This window comes from Python bivittatus, unplaced genomic scaffold (assembly GCF_059951505.1).
Source record: "Python bivittatus isolate LINGU-HERP-01145 unplaced genomic scaffold, Pbiv_v1 ctg000700_np1212, whole genome shotgun sequence".
In the NCBI taxonomy this organism is placed as follows: Eukaryota; Metazoa; Chordata; class Lepidosauria; order Squamata; family Pythonidae; genus Python; species Python bivittatus.
The window spans coordinates 62005867-62025842 of record NW_028277098.1 but is presented as its reverse complement, the minus strand read 5'-3'; the positions used below and the strand labels follow the sequence as shown (position 1 = coordinate 62025842).

At 37.2% G+C, this 19976-nt stretch overlaps 1 protein-coding gene across 1 annotated transcript in view; it reads right to left on the bottom strand.

The window, feature by feature from the left end:
• Window positions 1–4582: 4582 nt before the first annotated feature.
• The window catches only part of CNTN2 (contactin 2), a 62793-nt gene continuing 47399 nt past the window's right edge, over window positions 4583–19976 (bottom strand). The window contains exons 17-23 of the mRNA XM_007422724.4: window positions 19175–19245; window positions 16544–16778; window positions 14942–15057; window positions 14437–14623; window positions 13430–13542; window positions 12857–13025; window positions 4583–12099 (exon numbers count right to left, since the gene is read on the bottom strand). Of these exons, the coding sequence (XP_007422786.3) occupies window positions 11990–12099; window positions 12857–13025; window positions 13430–13542; window positions 14437–14623; window positions 14942–15057; window positions 16544–16778; window positions 19175–19245 (1001 nt within the window). The 3' untranslated portion in view covers window positions 4583–11989. The remainder of the gene's footprint in view (window positions 12100–12856; window positions 13026–13429; window positions 13543–14436; window positions 14624–14941; window positions 15058–16543; window positions 16779–19174; window positions 19246–19976) is intronic.

Sequence of the window (19976 nt, the reverse complement as noted above, 5' to 3'; positions counted from 1 at the left end):
AATAACATATCCTGTTCCTTAATTATTTTAAGTTTCATAAAACTTTTTAAAGACTGTACAAAACTTGTAAATCAGTACATCTTTTCTACATCCATGTAGAAAATCCTAATTTCTAATCATCCTAAATTCAGTTTTCAAGGCTGGAAAGGATACCTACAACATTGGAATATCTTCCAAGTCAGCAGAAATCAGTTTTTTTTAATAAATTGATACTCTCCCAATATATTGGGACCACAAATCTCAGAATTCCTAGCAGGTTAGCCAACAGCTAGGCTCAATAGTAATGGTAATCCCACCCAGTTTGGGAAGAACAGTGTAAGATAGAGATGAGCAACTAGTGAGATTGGAACAATCCATTTCACGCTCTAATGCAGTGTTTCTCAAACTTGGCAACTTTAAGACATGTGGACTTCCAACTCCCAGAATTCTCCAGCCAGATAAAGAAAAAGCGGGGGTGGGGAGGCACATTCAGACTTGCAAGATTCTGTTACTGTAACCTTACAATAAACATAGAACTAGCATTCATAACTTTGGTTTCCTAGTCTGGTTTACCTCAAAGGGCTGACATCAATCTTGCAAGTCTCAATGCACATCCGTCCTCCCGCCCTTTATCTTTTAGACACTTAGGGAGGGTTAAGTCCGAGATGCTTTCTGAAATTACAGTTCTGTCTTGGACTCAAATTTCTTTTGTCTGACCGTTGTCTTGGTTGCGGCTGTTCCTCCTGTTCCTCAAGGTTATTCCTGCTTCCCATCACAGTTGCTTTGGATGCTTTATTAATGAGTTCATGCCCTTTCCTTACCTGCCTGAACTTTTCGGATGGCAGCAGAGCCACAACAAACAGCTGTGGCCTTCAAGCATAGCAATACTGTTTAATGGTTATGTTATATCCCAGCACATCAATAAGAATCCAATTAACCTTAAAAATATTAATCAGCTGGGATATAACATTCATTAGCTCCTGATCTACCTAGAATCCATACTGAATTGTTAAAGTGAATACTTTCCTGGACATCTTGATTACCAGTATTGAAATTCAGCTTTTAACATGCTCTTGTTATGCAGATTTTTGTAATGATTTGATATAATTTTTTCACACACACACACACACACAGATAATTTTTATTGAAAGTTTTAACAACAATAGTAAGAACTAATGCAAACTAAAGTAGAACAAAAAAGAAAAAAGAGAAAGGGAGAAATAAAAATAAGCTAAAAGTGCAAAAAGAAAAAAAGTAGAAAAGTAGAGAAAAAGAAAAAAGATATAAAGAAGTGGCTTCCAATCTTCACAGCTGTTACAAATACAATTACATTTTAACCTCTCTCTCCAAGGTTACATCATGACTCTCTTCTTTCTATAGTCTGTCTTGTAATGATTCAAAATAATTTTTCCAATGATTTCTTCATTTTTAGAAAGAGTGTGATACAGTGCTTTCCTAGCATCTTTCATTTGAAACTTGAAGTGGGGAATGTGAACTAACTGATTTATTTGACACCAAAAGTGAAACAATCACTCTTTTTAATTTCCTGTCAATCTTTGGATGTTTAAGATGAACACAGCCAACCCTGAATTTCAAACTGAAGGCTTTTTAAAGGTGGAAGCAGAAAAGGTGGAAGCAGAAAAGCAGAACGTTATTTTATATTAAATTGTAGCCCAGCAATATCTTAAAGTATACATAAGTTTGTATAACATGTCAAAATGGCCATGAAGGTATAGTTTTGGATAGGGAATATTTGGTGATTTAAACCCTGAGATTAGAAAGAAGGAAGTGGGTAATTCTCCCATTTACCAGCAATGCCTGAGAAAGTGGACAGTTGGAGTCAAGTTACTCCATTTCCATCCTCTATTCAAATTGTGCTTCTACTTGTTTAAAATAAAAGTCACATTTGAAGAAATTTGCTAGTCTTGATAGATCTTTATTTAAGAACAGCGTGCTACCATCATCAATAAGTAATATTATAGTTTACTTACAACGCTTATTTCTTTTTGTTTGCCTTAAAAAATAGCATTCAACAAAATTACTGAGAAAATATTGTTCTATTCCATATATGGAGAAATCAGTAGAAGAGACCAGTAGAGTTTTATTTCAGGTAGTAGTAGATTTCACATTAAAAGCAAGGAGTTAACCTAAACTGAGGCTGGCAATGCCAGGATGCTGTTTATGTGTTCTTTCAAATCAGCTTTGTAATAGTATAGACTTTGTGGTTGCTACTGCAACTTTGTAGAGCACTACATTCACCTTGTGTCTAATTAATTGTCATTTGGAAGAACAAGTGAGTGAGGAAAGATGCCTATTTTCAATATACGGTATTTATCAGTATAGCATACGTCTATGATATATGATGTGGTCTCTAAACCAGGGTACGCGCATGGCAGGCACCTCCTGGAGCCCTATGCAGTCACTCAAAATTTGAAAGGACAGCTGGCAAGGATGCTGCTCCCCTTCCAACTACAGCCTCCGTTATTTACATAAAAGATCTGAAGGAAAAGTTCAACATTTGGTTGAGTTTGGTCACTGAACTCTGGTGGTTAGGAACTTTGCCGTATCGGGATTCCCCATTACTAGGAATAATTCTGTGACTGTGAAAACAGATGCGTGTTTGCTTTGGGTGTGCAAATTATAATGGCATGGTCATCCACATTGTTCTCTGTACTTAAAAAATTCTAAAGTCTGAAGAGGACTTTTATTTTTACTGAAACCATGAGATTTTCCAGTAAAGCAACACTTTTCCTCCACCTGTTCCTGCTCTAAAGTACAGATTTAGGTGTATGTAAGGGACTGTTACAGCATCTTTAAATTTTTATAGTGGCCCCTGAATTGCTTCCTAAATCAGTAGGTTCCCATAAAGTAACTTATTATACATATCACAATAACGATTAGCTAATTATTCAAAACCTAAATTTCCTTGCAATTGGAAGTTTTTAAATCAGATGAAAAAGATCTTAACAGCCAGCAGTGGACAACAGTATTGAAGAAAGGTGGACAACGTATATTTCTACTTTTTAGGAAAATAGAAATAAGTGTTGTGGTACATAAACATGATCAAAACAGTAAAAAATGCATAACAAAACAATGCTGTTAATATCTTGGGTAAACCTAGTAATATTGAGCTTATGTATAAGAACTGTTGACCAAATTCTGTACTGGTGACAAAATTGCAGTGGAATGAGATTACAATGGAATGAGATTGCCACATTTTCTTCTGATCTTAAAAAGCACTTACTTCTGATAACATTAAACTAAAGTGGGTCTTATTTCATTAGAGTATGCTTGCAGAGAGTTGGTAAATATGACACATGAGAGGACATAAGGAAACCTATTTCTGATCAATGCCAACTCTTTGCAGTATAATGGGAAAATGTTTGAAACAGGCTTCAGTTTTGTGGACTACATCTTGTTTTTTGTACTAGAACTTTAAAATCCACCAAGTGAAACCAGATGCAAAAATAAAACGGGGAGTTTTCACGATGCATTTGTGGTGAAATGTATACACACAGGGTGATCTATGCCTGCTTACTCAGAAATAACGGTGATTGGGATGACAGTTCCTGAATTAAGGAAATGTGATTTGAAGCATGTATTCAGTTCAGGAATTTATTTTCATTACTGAAGCTAAATTTATAGCTCTTTTACATAAAAATCCCTGGCTGGTTTCCCACAACATGCCTTTGCTTTAGCAGCCTACAGTATGGAAGATGTATGTTAATTCACATAAGTGTGGAATGGATTTTCAAGTGTACAAAGCCCAGTAACTTGAATGGGGAAGGGAAAGTGGAACCGGAAAAGAGTGATTTTTTAAAGACTACCTAATCAGTTCATGGCTTTCAGAAAGGGATTTTCTGATTTGTAGCCTTGGCCACAATCTTATGATTCCTTGAAAGTTATATTTAGGACCATGGTTAGGACAGTTTGGATCTTCTCCTGAGGATGCTCAGAGAAGTCTCCCTTAGATCGTCCCATTCTTGAATTTCTCCTGCCAGTCCCTCTAGAAATCTCTTCCACTTCCAACATGAGCGTATTTGAAAAGATGGAGGGTGGGATGAGATTTCAAGTGTAGCCTTAACCCTCAGTCATGAATGGATATATATGCCAACCTTCCCCAAGATGGGTACCTTCAGGCATATAGTTGTTACCTTTAGGAATTCCCAAGCCACCATGGCCATTGCTGAGAATCACAGGATTTGAAGTCCACACCTCTGGAGATTATCCATATTAGGAAAAATAGGTATATATGAATTTTCTTCCATTCTTGCAATGGAATAGAAATTGTTCAAATGGTGTGGGGTAGTGAGGTGCCAGAATAGGAATGTTTGGGGGGGGGGAAGCATGTCTTCCTTCAATATGCCTTTGAATAGGGGCATATTTGAATGTGTCTATCTTTAGATTTCCTTGCTACTTATAGACAACTCTCTGGAACTCAAAACAAAACAAAAACGACTCTTACAAATCTGTTGATCTCCAAGAAATCTATTAAAGGCCAAAAATCCACTTTCTACTTGTCTCTAGCTTAAAATACTGATACAGCCTAAAATCTGAATACATACTGTACTTTTATTTATATATGATAAGTTAGGGTGTGAATGTAAATGAAATAAAACCAATGTATTTTAATGAATGAGACAAAACAATACAAATTACAAAACAAATGTACATATAAATATATACAACATACAGACACACAAAAGTAATTACATAGGGCTATAATAATACATTGTATGACTTTATATTGAAAAATGCTGTTTATTTTTTTATTATTTTTGAATGTATGTTTGGAATCGTGGGTGACACTCATGGAAAAAAAGTGAACTGAGATATGCTTTCCATTCAATGTGTCACTATTAAATGTTGCCAATAGTGTTCTAGAGAAATAGTTGAGAACTGGGGCAGGAAATATGGGAAATATAGAGATTTATCCATCTTTCACCCCAAGGAAATGCTAAAATTTATACAGGTTAAAAAATCTATGCTTTTTGTTTGTCCAGTTTGTATCCCATCTGTATGTTGCCTAAGTGATAATCTATTTTATGGATGCAGCCACTGTTAGAAGCAAAAAGTCTGATACAAAGTCAGTTTCTTTCAATCCAAGCACAACTGAAATATTCTGGATTGAATGCTAGAATACAAAAAGAGTACTTCGCTACCCTGGAGGAATTCCCTTGGAGCTGTTTACAATAGTCTAAAATACATTCTACCATGATACATTTACACGCCACACAACTGCCTATCTCATGCATGCTTTTAAATAAGAGCATGAAACATCCCTGCCCAAACTGTCCTAGGGATATGATTTGCCTTTCTCAATGTTATCTGTGTGGCATAGACCGCCCCCCCCCCAATACACACACACACACATTCCTTCCAACTGTTCTTTCTACACTGATTCAGTTCTCTTGCTGCTATCCAAAATGTTATTTCAGGTCAACACAAAAGGAAAAATAAACTAGCAAAACAATGGAAAATCCACCATGGTTCATAGTACTTTTCAGGCTTCAGAGTGCTCCTCAGACACTGTATTGGAATTCATAAAAAACCCTGTACTGCAAGTCAATATTGCTATTATCTCCCTAATACAGGTGAGGCACTGAGGTCAAGAAGCTGTGGTTTGTCTAGAGCCATCTGCAATGTCTGTGGCAGAGATAAGGAGACATGGTTCACAGGTCAAACCTCTGAGTCATTCATTATACTCCATTAGCTCTCAGGAAAGAAGCTTCCGAATGGAGAATACAATCTTCACATTATGTCAAAATAAGTTGACATAAAAATATACCGTGTCTGATCCCTTAGGTGGAAGAGAGAAGAGAGCGACCCATATCTCCTCATGAGATAGTAGCAGAAGGAACATGATACAAATATCTCAACACTGGGTTATAACATGTTTTGGCCAAGGAGTAGGGCATATATTCTTCTGCCACACATATGTACTACCCCTTTTCCAAGCAAGGAAAAACTATTTTCATATTCTTGAAAAGTGGTCACTTTCTATGCATCAAACACAATAGAGCTGGATGACAACAAGACATCTTGAACAGAATACAAAATAGAAAAGTATTGGTATAGTACTGAGACACAACTCTAGATAGCTTATTCTGTGTTTGTCAGCTTTCATGTTACCCAAGTAGGAAGGAAAAAAATAGGTGGAAATAAACAATTATTAAAAAATATAGTACAATATTACTAGGAACTGGACTATTTTGCATTTCCCCCTTTTTAAAAACCCGAACAGTATGCTCATGCCCACAGAAGATTTAGATGTAAACTCCTTGCAATCTGCTTTATTATAAAACGGTGAATGAATGCCCTGTCATTTCACAGTATTGCTTCCAGTGAGTAGAACTTCTGAATGCTGCCACCTCTGTTTAATTTCTAGAAGTAAGTTTGCTTATATTTGCCTGGAATTTGCCCCTTTTGCTTTGGGCTTTTGTCTGTGGGCTCCAATCTATAACTATATGGTAAAGACACTTCACAGATTCAAGAAGCGATGGTTAGGTGATTATGTTATAAATTCCCAGATTGAAATTTGGCTAAAATGTATTTTATCTTAGTTCTTTAATCTGCAGTGCAGAACTACTGATAGTGTCTCTGAAGGGATCATAGCTTTGTGATAGAGCACATGCATGAAATCTCAAATTAACTCTCAGATGTTTCTAGTTTATAAAAAAGGTTTTAAGTAGAAGGGCTGGAAATCCTTCCTACACATCCCCAGTGAGTTGTTGCTAGTCAGAGTAGACAGCCTCCGTAAACTCTGTTGATGACCACTAACTTGGATGGCCTTTGAAAAGTATTGGATAAATTCATGATGGACAGATCTTTCAATGGCTCTTAGTTTTTAAAAACTCAGTTTTGCCTTTGGGATGGGGGAAGCATGCCTCCAATACTGGCTGCAGGGAAACAACTGTAGGAGAAGGACAACTTTTGTCTGCTATTTGTGAGCACCACTGAGGCATCTAGTTGGCCACCATGAGAATAAAATATTGGATTAAGATGGCCCTTCACCTGATTCAGCAAGCTATTTATGTTCAATATGAGGGCGTGTGGAATAGTGAACTGAAGTGTTTCTTAGATTCTGCAGTATTTTACATAACTTGATAGCCTCATAATTAGTACTCTGGCTATATAATCTGGGTTACTTCATATAATTTTATAAGTTTGCACGTGTGCATGTGTGTGTATATATAAATGTTCAGGTTATACTCCATTTTTTTTTTTTTGGAATGGTACACATAGTTTCTAAAGATTAATAGGCTGGAGAGACAATATTCCAACACTGTAAAACTTCTAGAATGTCAAAACAATATATAGGCTACCATGCTGGGAAGTTACTAAGGGGCAAGATTCTTTGTTAAACTCTCCTCCCAGGGCTTGGTGTCAAAATATAAAGCTTCTCTAATATGTTTGAAAAAAGCTGAATAGAAATGTGGGTTTTTTTAGATTAAATATTTTTTCTTTTCCAAAATCCAGTGAGCTTGTCGTAAAATGGGAGTAACAATTCATATAAAATACTCAAACTATAAAGTTGAAGAAAGTGTAACTATTGAAATAGTGTTCAAGGGGGCACTAGGCATCAAACTGGTACTCTCTCAATGTGTGATTAGCCTTGTTGGCTTGTTGTTATGGGAGCCAATTCCAATACATCTAGAAGGCACCAGGTTGGAGGTGAAATAAAGGATAATTTCTTTAGAGGTTAGCATACTGGCAAAAACTAAGAATCTGAATAAACATGATGTCAGTGAGCCATGATCAATTTTTCTCTTCCTTACTTGAAGTGCCTATATCTTTTTTCACTCTCTCAAATAGAAAGAAGTATTTCCCAAATACTTAGGTCCTGGAAATGCACATGCAGGCACATATGTAGCATCTCATCCTAGGTGTGGAGAATTGCATACCACCACTTCACATCTTGTAAAGTTTTAAAGGCAGTGAGCCTACCTTGAAAAGATAGGTGTCCTACATTCATGGTGCAGTAACAGTAGCTGAATGACTGTGGTCTTGGCTAGCAGGGCCAAAGTCAATTTTTTTAAAAAGTGGAGCATGTATATCCTTCCTATTGGAGCTAAATGTTCTTCTTGAGAATGAAAGCCATAACTTGGCAAAATAGCACAAGCTATTATAATTATGTTTAAGATATTCCTAATTGAATCAGGTGCCAACAGCAACACCTAAGATATCAAGATAGATACATATTGGCATAGATCTGTAACACTCCATAAGCACATCAAAATCCAAAACTAAGGCAGGATTCTTCACTAACTGCCCCTTGAGCCCTTAGTTTAGTGAGGTACTAGAAGACTATTAGGAGCAAGGAAATAGTAGTTTGCTACTGAACTACTAATCTGAACACCATCAGTTTTGGCTATTAGGAATTCTGCTAGGACTGCCCTATGGGTATCTTATGAACTCTAGTTTCTAATAAACAGAAAACAGGGGATTCTCCCAGAGAAAGCAATAGGGAGATGGAATCTGCATATCCAGAAAACTATTCAAAGTGGCCAACAGATTGGAAGAGTATTTACATTCCAATACCAAAAAAGAAAAAAAAAAAGGAATCTTAACAGAATGTGCAAACTATCATACAATATCCTTAATTTCACATGCTAACAAAATAATGCTTAGGATCATCCAATGCAGATTAGAGCCGTACATGGAAAAAGAGATGCCAGATGTCCAAGCTGGTTTTAGAAAAGACTAAGGAACATAAGACATTATTGCCGATGCATGCTGGATAATTGAGAAAGACAAAGAATATTAAAAAGAAGTCACTATGTGCTTCATTGATTATAGAAAGGCCTTTGTGTTGATCACATCAAGCTGTGGAAAGTGCTCATAAAAATGGGAATCCCAGAACATCTCTTTTGTCCTCATGAGAAACTTATATACAGGTCAGGAAGCCACAGTGCAGACAGAACATGGTGAAGCAGACCTGACTCCAGGTTGGCAAAGGAGTGCAACAAGGCCGTATACTCTTCCCTTATTTATTCCATCTATATGCTGAATATATAATAAGGGAAGCTAGATTGGAAGAAGATTAATGTGGTTTTAAAACTGGAGGAAGACACATCAATAACCAGCACTATGCTGATGACACTACCCTGATAGCCAAAAATGCAAACAATTTGCAAGCCTTAGTAATAAAAGTCAAGGAGCACAGTGAAAAATGGGACTAAAATGAACTATAAATATAAAGAAAGCCAAACTAATGACAACAGGTAGAACAACCAGCCTTAGAATTAACAATGAAGATATCAAAGTGGTGGATAGCTTCTGCCTTTTGGGATTAACCATCAACAGTAAAGGAACAAACAGTCAAGAAATATATCACAGACTAGCACTTGGTAGAGCATCCATGACGGCCTTGAAAAAGATATTCAAATGCCGTGATGTGTCTATATCTACAAAGATCAGAATTGTGCAAGCCATGGTATTCCCTGTGATACTATACGGAAGTGAAAGTTGGACTTTGAAGAGGCAAACTAGGAGGAATATTGACACTTTTGAACTTTGGTGTTGTAGAACACTCCTGAGAATACCATGGACAACCAAGAAAACAAAGAAATGGATCATGGAGCAAATCAATATGCCCACAGTTCTCACTCAAGGCACAAATGACCAGGGTCAAATTATCCAACTTCAGACACATTATGTGAAGACCTAACTCTCTGGAGAAGGCTCTAATGCTGGGAAAGGTGGAAGGAAAAAGAAAAAGAGGACAACCAGCAGCAAAGTGGATGGAGTCAGTTACAATAGCAATGAGTGCACTGTTGGAATTGCTGAAGGACCAGGTTAGGGACAGATCCTCCTGGAGAAAAACCTATCTAAGTAGTCGCTAAGAATTGACAATGACCTGATAGTATGTAATCATTATCAGCTGTAGAATGTATGTTCTATGTTAATGTTGGGTAATTTTTTTTAGTGGCAAGGAGCTGCCTGGGGGGAAGGGATGAGGGTGCAGGATGGATGGGATCAAAGTTCTCTACTTTTTCTGGATTGTTTTCAGCATAAAATTTAGAGCTTTACATTTTAAAAAACTTTTCTAAGGTTTACACTACAGTTTCCATGTACCTCCCATTTAAAAATGATGGGCAACACCACACTGAGTCTTGGCTATTATTAATTACAGGGGTTTTGAGGGCCACATAGTCCTTGGATATCTAGTTATAAATATAGGATAGGACCTTATCCTATATGTATATATGTACTCTGGAAAAATTAAGCCTTCAGTTCTTTCTCTATGTGTAAGATTTGATAAGGGAAAAGACAAAGGAAGCTTCTTTGTACAGTAAAACCTCAATTTAATGGATTTAACAGACTTAAAATGTAATGGATTTAACTTCAAATTTGCATCCAAACCTCTCTCCAAAACAAGATATTAAGTCTATTGTATCTGAAGTAGTCTGCTAAATTCACTTACATTTATGTTATTACTGTCAGTTTATGTCATTTCTATCAATTTATGTAATCTGTATAATACATAGTTGTGAAATATTTTAAAATGTCATAAATTGATTCAAATGATGTACAGATTTAACAAACATTCATGGGTAATGGACATCCCTACCTTGCCAAGTAATCTGCTACATCAAGGTTTTGTTGTAGTTGGGAAATTTCCGTTCAGAAAGAAGATCAGTAGTCTATTCTACTGAGTTCAGGAAAGTATGATGGTATTTTAGAAAAGCATAGCAGTATTCCAAGACTGATATTGGGGAATTTCCCCTTCCTTATTGTTCAGATCAGAAACAATTAAGCAGCTGAACACATTGATTGTAGCAAAAGTTAAATTTCTGAAGAACAGTCTGAGACATTACTACTGTCCTTTGGCAAAATTAAATTTAAGTTAAGACATTTATTATTCTTATTAACTAATTTTGAGAATGATCAATACCATATAGAACAACTTTCTAATGGCTGATCAGACCAATTACCATATTTAACTTGAAGGTTTAAGAGTGTGTGTGTGTGTGTGTGTGTGTATGTGTGTAGGGCGTATCATGTCAACTCAATGAACCTTTTTTTTTCAGCTTCAGATTGGATTGATGAAGTTTGGGTAAATGGTACTGTGTGGCTCCTGACAAAGTGAAAAAAAAGTTTCTGCAATAACTTCCTTGTTCAAATGTCCTTATGGCCTGTTTCCAAATCTTTCCTTCCTGCCATAAAACTCCCACTTCTGAGGAACCAAAAGAAAATGCAAGAACCAATCAACTGCTTTTGAGATTGAATGCACAAACACTGTACCTCTTTTAACAGCACAGATGAAAAGTACAAGAAATGCAAACAAAGTAAAAGCCAAAGTACAAGGCAAATTATTATTATTATTATTATTATTATTATTTGGTTTCACCAGTGAGCCATCAATATCCCACTTTCGGCAAACTAGCTCCAATATCATTTTGTTCATCAAAAGTCTGTGCAGTGTGAGATGGTTGACAGCTTCTATTGACTTGTCTCCTCCAGCCAGTTGCCTTGAAAAAAGTTTATTGGGACAATATTGCCCTTCAGTAAGTTCCATTTTAACATTAAATACCAGAGTCCTTGGCACGATACTGGCTGCAGTTGGGAATGGTATGGAACATGCTTATCCTTTGAGACACCTTCTCTTAGAAGATATGTATTTATTCTCATTTGTCTTTTTTTTAATGTTAAAAAAAGATCAAGTTTTAAGAGCGTCATTACTTTTGCACATGGCTTTGTAAGGCAGAAAAATCTACTGAATACAGTAATATGAAAGACATATCCAGTTTCCAGAGATCATCTCTTGTTTTGTCAGTTTTAAAAAATCTGATTGGTTAAAGACTCATGTCTTGTATGAAATGTTATATATTCTTTAAAAAAGGGAAAAAAAAAAGAAAGAAGTATATTTTCTTCTCAAGTCCTTTTCCACCAGGTACTCTCCACAATCAGACAGTTGTGGTAGAAATTTGTAGTCCAAGTGGTGAACTGTTGACTTGCTAGATTATGAAGAATCTTATCTAATAGCTTTCCATTTTAGTGATTAACATCAGAGCTTTGAGGAGCCAGTCAGGGCAAGCATTATTAATGCATGTGTTAGGGCAACCATTGTATGAAGTACTGGGTGACCTGAAGAATTTTCCACCATCATACTTGTGCCTGCAAAAAAAAAAAAAAAAAGTAATTCTGTTGATTTATTAAAAAAAAAAAAGACAACCTCCCTTTCTAACAAACAGGAGATTTAGCAAATGTTTTTTTGAACTCATATTTTACATTTTCTGGCTAGATGTATGAAATCCACAGACTAGTAATATTTGTCTCAAATGTAAGTTGAATATTGCAACCCCATAATTCTTCTCCATCTTAAGTTTTAAACTAAAGAGAGAAGAATTCAACTCCTTTATTCCATCACTATTTAGTTTCAAGGAATAGGAAACCTAGATACATACCCAGATGTTCATGAGATGGGTTCCATATCCAATTTCCCTGAATCTGTAATAACTTCAACACTTTTTCTATCAACCATGATGCTCTTGAGAAACAGTCATGTACAGTAAATTGTTCAGAAATGAAAGTGTGGAACTTGTGCTATTATTGATTCTTTAATACAGAAGGAAAAAAACTGGAATTGATTACCCCAGAAATATATTTTTTTTTCCTGACCATTTATTCTTAGTTTTCCTAATATCACACTAGGTAGGGAATTAAGGAAGAAAGAATCAAGAAGGGGAAAATGAATATGCTTGCTTTGGAAGACAACAGTGCTTGATTTTTTGAAATCTAGTGAAATACTGAATCTACTGGAAAAAAGATTATTGCAAATCAGTTCAAGATTTTTTTTTTTACTGAAAGTGGTATGCGAATGTTCTAAATAAATAAAATTCAAAATAACAAGAAAAGGAAGGGGCAGACGCACCACCGTTTCTCAGAATGTGCACATCTGCTGGATCACCATCTCCACCTGGACCTGTTGTCCTAATTTGCAACAGAGCATGAGTTGAATCTTCTCGGACTGGGATCTCAATCCAATTATTGTTGGCTATGTATAGAACAGGAGCTGAATGTGTATCAGGACGATACAGCATCTGTGGATGAAAGCACCTTGAGTTTACTCTTAGCTTCTCCTATGTTTTTCAATTTCTTCCTCCTCTTTTACAGATCAGTAACCAGAAAATCTGCACAAATTCTTCAACAGCCTGAAATATGCCTATCTTGATCCTGTGCAAATTCAACAGGACTTACAATTAGTAAGCCTAGGACTACAGACATCAGCCTGTAGGTTGAAAGTATATCCCAAGGAACTGCAAAATTGCTAACAGATACAGAACCAAGAATTTGGTTGCAGAACCTGACCTTCAGTGATTAATGCACCAACCCCACCATCCCCAGAACTATGTGTAATGGTAAGGGCTGCACTGATTTGTTATACTGCTCTTTAAAAATTTAGACTCACTCACTCATGGGGAAAACTGCTACATATTATAAATACCTTGTAGCCAGTGACAACAGACTCATCCGCTTTGGCAATCACAGGATCCCACTTAATGCTTACACTGGAGCTGGAAAACGTCCAGGTAATGTTGCCAGGCAGCATTTTTGGTGCTAAAAATGTAAAAAGTAGAAATTTTAAAGAGAGTCAACAGAAGGCAAACCATAGCTTGAGTACCGCAGCCAATCTGGAGAACCACATCATCGCTCGAAAATCTATTAACATTTTGTATAAATGAGCCATCGATGCACCCAGTTTCTTTCCCTAGCTCATTTGGAAAATGGATAGAATTGAAACACCTCCATTGTACTGATCTTTACTCCTAGGTATTTCAACAATGATTTTTTTTTAAGCCTTTACATGTATGTGAATTTGTAATTTTCCAGACGGAATGCAGCTACTAACCACATAGGGCATACCATATCTTTAGCCATCCCTTTTCTTTGGAAATATCAAAAAGGCTAAATCCCAGATATCTACTGAGACTTTTGTGAACTGCAAAAAGATGGTTGGCAAACTGCAGTGTGCTTGGCATGTCATACATTGTGTTTTATCCACCTTTTCTCAGAAGGCAAAATGCCATATTTCCTACAGAGTTGATAAAAACAATGAATAGAGAATTAGTGATTTCATAATAGATAACTGAAATTTCTGCTGTCAGATTGTGTATCTAAAGGAACCTGGAGTGCATCAACCTCTCTTTGAGGAGACTCATCTTCTTGCTGATATCCTCTCCCAAGCATGTTCTTGCCTTATGTCTCTGGTTCCAAATGCTCAGAGAAGGAATACAAAACAAGGGAAGGACACTGATATTGTTTGCATGCTTTGAGAGGCCCTCAAAAGTAGCCCCACCAACATGAAGCAGTACAGAAATAATACATATTAAACATAGATCTCTACAGCAAGATGATAGGTCTAGAAAATAATACCTATGAATAATGCATGCAGCTACATGAAGTACGTGAAGAACAGAGCAGTAATTGCTATTCGATCAAATGTTCACTTACGTGGCTTTTTTGTCCAGAAACTGGTGGGGGAACTTGCTGGCCCAGTCCCTGCCCCATTGTATGCTCTGACTGACACATGATAATTTGTGTTGGGATGGAGGTCTGTCACATGTGCCAAATTGACAAGACCAGCTGTTCTCACTCTGTCAGCAGCTTCTTCTTTGTCACCATGTTTCCAGTATCGGATCTGAAGACAGTAATATACATTTCTGTACAGAAGAAGATTCAGTTGAGCCTAAGCAACAATCCTAGCTTCTTTGGCACTGAAGAATTTCTATTGACTTAGCATTACATTATTATACCTGAATAGCCCATGTTACCCACTCCACAAGAACAGATTGTGTCATTTTATAAGACAATTCATATTAAACCAGGAGACCTTTGCTGATCCAGTGAAGTGGCTTCATAAGAAGTTGAGACTTCAATCAAACTGATCCAATTCTTATTCTTATAGAGAATATTTTACAAGGTTCTACCTTGTTCCAGTTTCAGTCCCATCTCTTACCTCATAACCCAAGAGGACTCCATTCATATCATGATGTTCCACAGAATTCCAGGAAACATCAATTTCTGTGGCCATTACTGCCTTGACTGTAATGTTAGAGGGAGCCACTCTTGGTTCTGTCAAAGTAAAACAATTTACTAGAAAAATTCCTTTACAAGTATGGCAAATCTAATCCAGTTTGAAAGATCCATAAGATCAAGATTAGAAGCTAGACCCTTGACCCAAAATTAAAAGACGAAGCAGAAGATTTCTCTTCAAAAATGCTGTTGATTAAATTTGTTAAATTGCTTTTAGGAGAAACAGAATAAAATTGAATTGATACTAAGCTAGAATCTGTAGAACTCTATAGCTGTCTATAGATGATTGCTTAGAATTTTACTTTATGTATTTATTTATTTATTCATTCATTCATTCATTCATTCATTCATTCATTCATTCATTCATTCATTCATACATTTTATATGGCCGCCCATCTCAAACAAATGACTCTGGGCAGCTAACAATCATAAAATCATTGAAAACCAAATTACAATCACAGTACAAAAAGAAAATTAAATATATACAGCAGCCGAGAACAATTATAATCCATAGATGTTAACATAACCAGGAAACGGGGCCCTTCATATACTTAAGACTCCAGGGCTGGGAATATAACCAGGCCTTCAAGGCTTTACAAAAGGCCAACAGGGTCAGGGCCATCCTAATCTCTGGAGGGAGAATATTTCAGAGGCAGGGGTTATGGCAAAAAAGGCATGCCTCCTGGTCCTTGTCAGCCGATGTTCCTTGGTTGATGGGACCTGGAGCATGCCCATCCTGCTGGAATGGATTAGATGGGTAGAAACAACTGGGAGAAGACAGTTCCTTAGATAACCCAGTCCCAAGCCATGAAGGACTCTAAAGGTGAAAACCAGCACCTTGAATTGCACCTGGAAAAACACTGGCAACCAATGCAGATCATGAAGCAGTGGTGTTACATGTGCTAAGTACTGTTCACCATTTACTACCCATGCAGTTGCATTCTGCACCAGTTGAAGCTTCTGAATGCTCTTCAAGGGCAGCCTCATGTAGAGCGTGTTGCAGTAATCCAGATGGGAGGTCACAAGCACATGAGTGACAGTGAGCAGAGCCTCATGGTCCAGGAATGGGTGCAACCCGAAGGTGTGCAAAGGCCCTCTTAGCCACAGCTACCTCCTGCTCTTCCAGCAGGAGCTGTGAGTCCACGAGGACCTCCTGATTGCGCACTGGGTCTGTCTGAGGCAGTGCCACTCCATCCAGTACCAAAGGTGGAAAAACCTTAACACCAGAAGGCCCAAGTACCCAAAGCCACTCATTCTTGCTTGGGTTGAGCCAAAGCCCATTGGGCCCCATCCAGGCACTGGGGCAGGACACCCATAGCATTGCTCAGGCAGCCTGGGATGGAGATATAAAACTGGGTATTGTCAGCATACTGATATAGCCTATTAAAGGAAATTCATATACTTTCCCAGACTCTATGGCCATTGCCCATGATACCTAGGAAATTGCCAAATAGCAGTATATCTGGAAAATCAGGTCAAGAATATCTATTATAGAACTTTTAAGATCTGTTTAATCCCAGCCTACCTTCTTCTGCAGAATGCACAACAGATACTAGGCTCTCTGGCCCTTCTCCCTTCCTGTTGAAGGCCTTGATCTTCACTTCAAATGGTGTATAGGGTGCAATGCTCTCATTGCGATAAACATAATGTAGTGATTCTGCATGGGGCACATTTGCTATCTTCCAGATCTGGGTGCCTTCTTTCCGGAAATAAAGCCTATATCCAAAGTCATCTCCATTTTGGTACTCTCGTTGCATTGGCTGAGACGAAGGTTGTGATATGAGAAAGGGAGAGAGGGTGGGCAGGAAACAACCACTGAACACAATAGAAATACTTCACAATACTTATCTGGTTAAAATTTTATAATACCATCACATATTTTAGATTAATGTATGCAATAATAACATGAAACATTGAAATAAGCAATCTGAACTCAGTAACAGTATGTGAAATCAAGTTTCACTTGATTTTTATATGGCATATACTGTATATTTCAATTAGTAAGGATTTTACAGAAACATGTAATATTTGGGTGGAAAGGAATTCTGGAAATCATCTAGTCCAATCCCCTGCCCATTACAGGAATCTACTACTACAACATTCTGAACAGACAGCACCTAATCTACATAGACTCCACTACTTTCTGAGTTAATCTGTTCCACTGTTGAACAGCTCTCTCTACTGGGAATTGTTTTCTGATATCCAACCATAATCTACTTCCTTGTAATTCAAACCCATTTTTTCTTGTCCTGCCTTCTGGGACACCTCTGAAAAATTTTGCCCTGCCCTTACATGATACCTTTCAGATTCTTGAAGTCTGGTATTATGTATCCTTCTGGTCTTTCCTTCTCCTGGTTAAACATATTCAATGCTTCCAATCACTCCTCAAACAATTAGGGGCATTCTTTCAGGCCCCTAATAATCTTGGTTTCTATCCTCTTGACATGCTTGCTTTGTCAATGTCCTCCCTGAAATATGATGCTCAAAACTGGACACCATATCTTCAGTATGGTTTCACCGATGCAGTTCAGGGAGGAATGATTCTCTTAGGTACAGTTCTGACATTGACATTATACTGCAGCTTCTTCACACTGTTGGGTCACATTCAATTTATAATCCACCAAGACAATTTTAGCATACAGGTAGTCCTCAATTTATGACCACAATTGGGACCAGAACTTCCATCACTAAGTGATGCAGTTAAGTGAGTCATGCCTGATTTTACAATCTTTTTTGCCATGGTTGTTAAGTGAATCACCATGGTCATTATGTGAATCCAGCTTCCCCCATTGACTTTGCTTGTCAGAAGCCCCCTGGGAAGGTTGCAAATGGTGATCACATGACCCTGGGATGCTGTAGCTATCGTAAATACATGCCAGTTGCCAAGTGCCCAAATTTCACATGACTGCAGGGATCCTGCGATGGTTGTAAGTGCGAGGAGTGGTCATAAATCACTTTTTTTGTGTTATAAGTGTTGTAACTTCGAATGGTCATAAAATGAATGGTTGCAAGTTGAGGACTACCTGTATTCTGCTATCCAGTATGGTCCCCCACATTCTATATTTATATCTTTGACTTTTCCTACTTAAATGTAGGGCTTTGCATTTGTCCCCGTTGAAATTAATCTTGCTGGTTTCTGCCCATAGTTCCAGCTTGCCCAGATCTTCCTGAATCTTGGTACTATTCTCTCCCTTACCATCTTACCATCTTACCATCTCCCTTATCTTTGTGTAATCTGCAAATTTGAAAATCATATTTCTTAATTGTTCAGGTCATTTATAAATATGCTGAATAGTACAACACCTAGAAAGAGCCCTTCTGTATGCTAATTGACACTTCTGGCTTGATGTGGAGTCATTGACAAACACTCATTGAGTATGACTGTTCACCCAGCTCTGTAACCATTTAATGGCAACACAGTTCGGTGCACATTTTACCATATTTTCTACTAGTATCTCATGGGGATGGTTGAATATATTGCTGAAAATAGCATAGCCATGGAAGACAAACTCTACCTCACTTCTAACACTTAGAAGAACTTGCTGTGTGGAGTTCAGTCACATGATTTTAGTATACAGTAAACACCTGGTACCACAGCCCTGGCAGCCAATAAGAGGGTGCAGGGACTCAAAATGTGTCAGCTAACTTCTGTTTCAAAATGCTGTCATATGGACAATGTTAATTTTATATGATAAGGCTATTGTAGTGGCAATCTTGTGGAAGTTTCACAGTTGCTTTTCATCAGAAGGTAATAATATACCATGTATTTTAATATTTCTATAAAATTTTACAGGTTAGTGAAAATTTTCCTATTGCACACAATAGCTTTAATATAATATTCAGTATCCAAGTTAACCAAAATATGTTTGCATTCCTATAAAATTAATCATGCAAAGTTTACAGAGAAAAACCTTGGGACACAAAAAATGATTTCTTCATGATTATACAAGGTGATACAGGAATTATAATATCAGGTAACATTTTTTACTGCTTGACTATTTTAATGTCACATAAGAGTCAAATCCACTTGAAGCAATAGCAACATTCATGTGTTTTGAATGGCTGTTTTGTTTACTTGCATGTTCCTAAACGTTCCTATTAAATACAAACTGTATTATATTAATTATGAAAATGCACACTTCTGTGGCCAACTTACTGTCCAATTGATGATGAGTTCCCCTGGTGCTCCTCCTCCTCCACTGAGTCCTGATGGTGCAACAGTAGGGGCTGTTGTGTTCCCAGTAAGGAAGACAGTGTGCAAGTCAAATTAGGAAAAAAAAAAGAGTAAACATCACTGAAACCCTCCATCATTTAATAAAGATATAACAATATAGACAGCTGCTCTGCACTGAATCAAATCACTTGTTCATGTGGCTCAATATTGTAACCACTGATTGGCAATAGGTACCCATGATTTTAGAGAGGGTGTGAAGATGCCCAGATCTGTAAGTGGAACTTTTTGTATTCAAAATATTTGCCCTATCACTGAACCATGCCCCCTTCCTTTTACTGTACCATGTGAAAGATAAAATAACAATAGTTATAAATGAGATTTGGATTGACTGGTCTTTTGTTCTACAAATTGTTTAACATGGTTAGTATTTTTGAACTCTAAAATTCTCAAACTATGGCATATTTTTAGTTATGGGGCTGTAACATATTTAGCTATGGGGCTGTGGTTAGTAGAATCTTGACTCTGACTTAGCTGTACCTCGGTGTCCTTGATATCTCTCACCATCAATCCTCCAGGAGGGCCTGGAGGACCCACCAAAAAGAAACAACAAAAATTGCATTTAAGAAGTCTGCCTCATGAGGTCCATAGAATTTCTGGAGGAAGGAGGAAATGGGAAGATCACTACCCATCTCCTTCCTCTGCCATAATGGAACTTCATTAAGTGCTACTCTGAATCCAAACGATAATGCCCAAATTGCCCTTTAATGTACAATTTTCAAAGCTA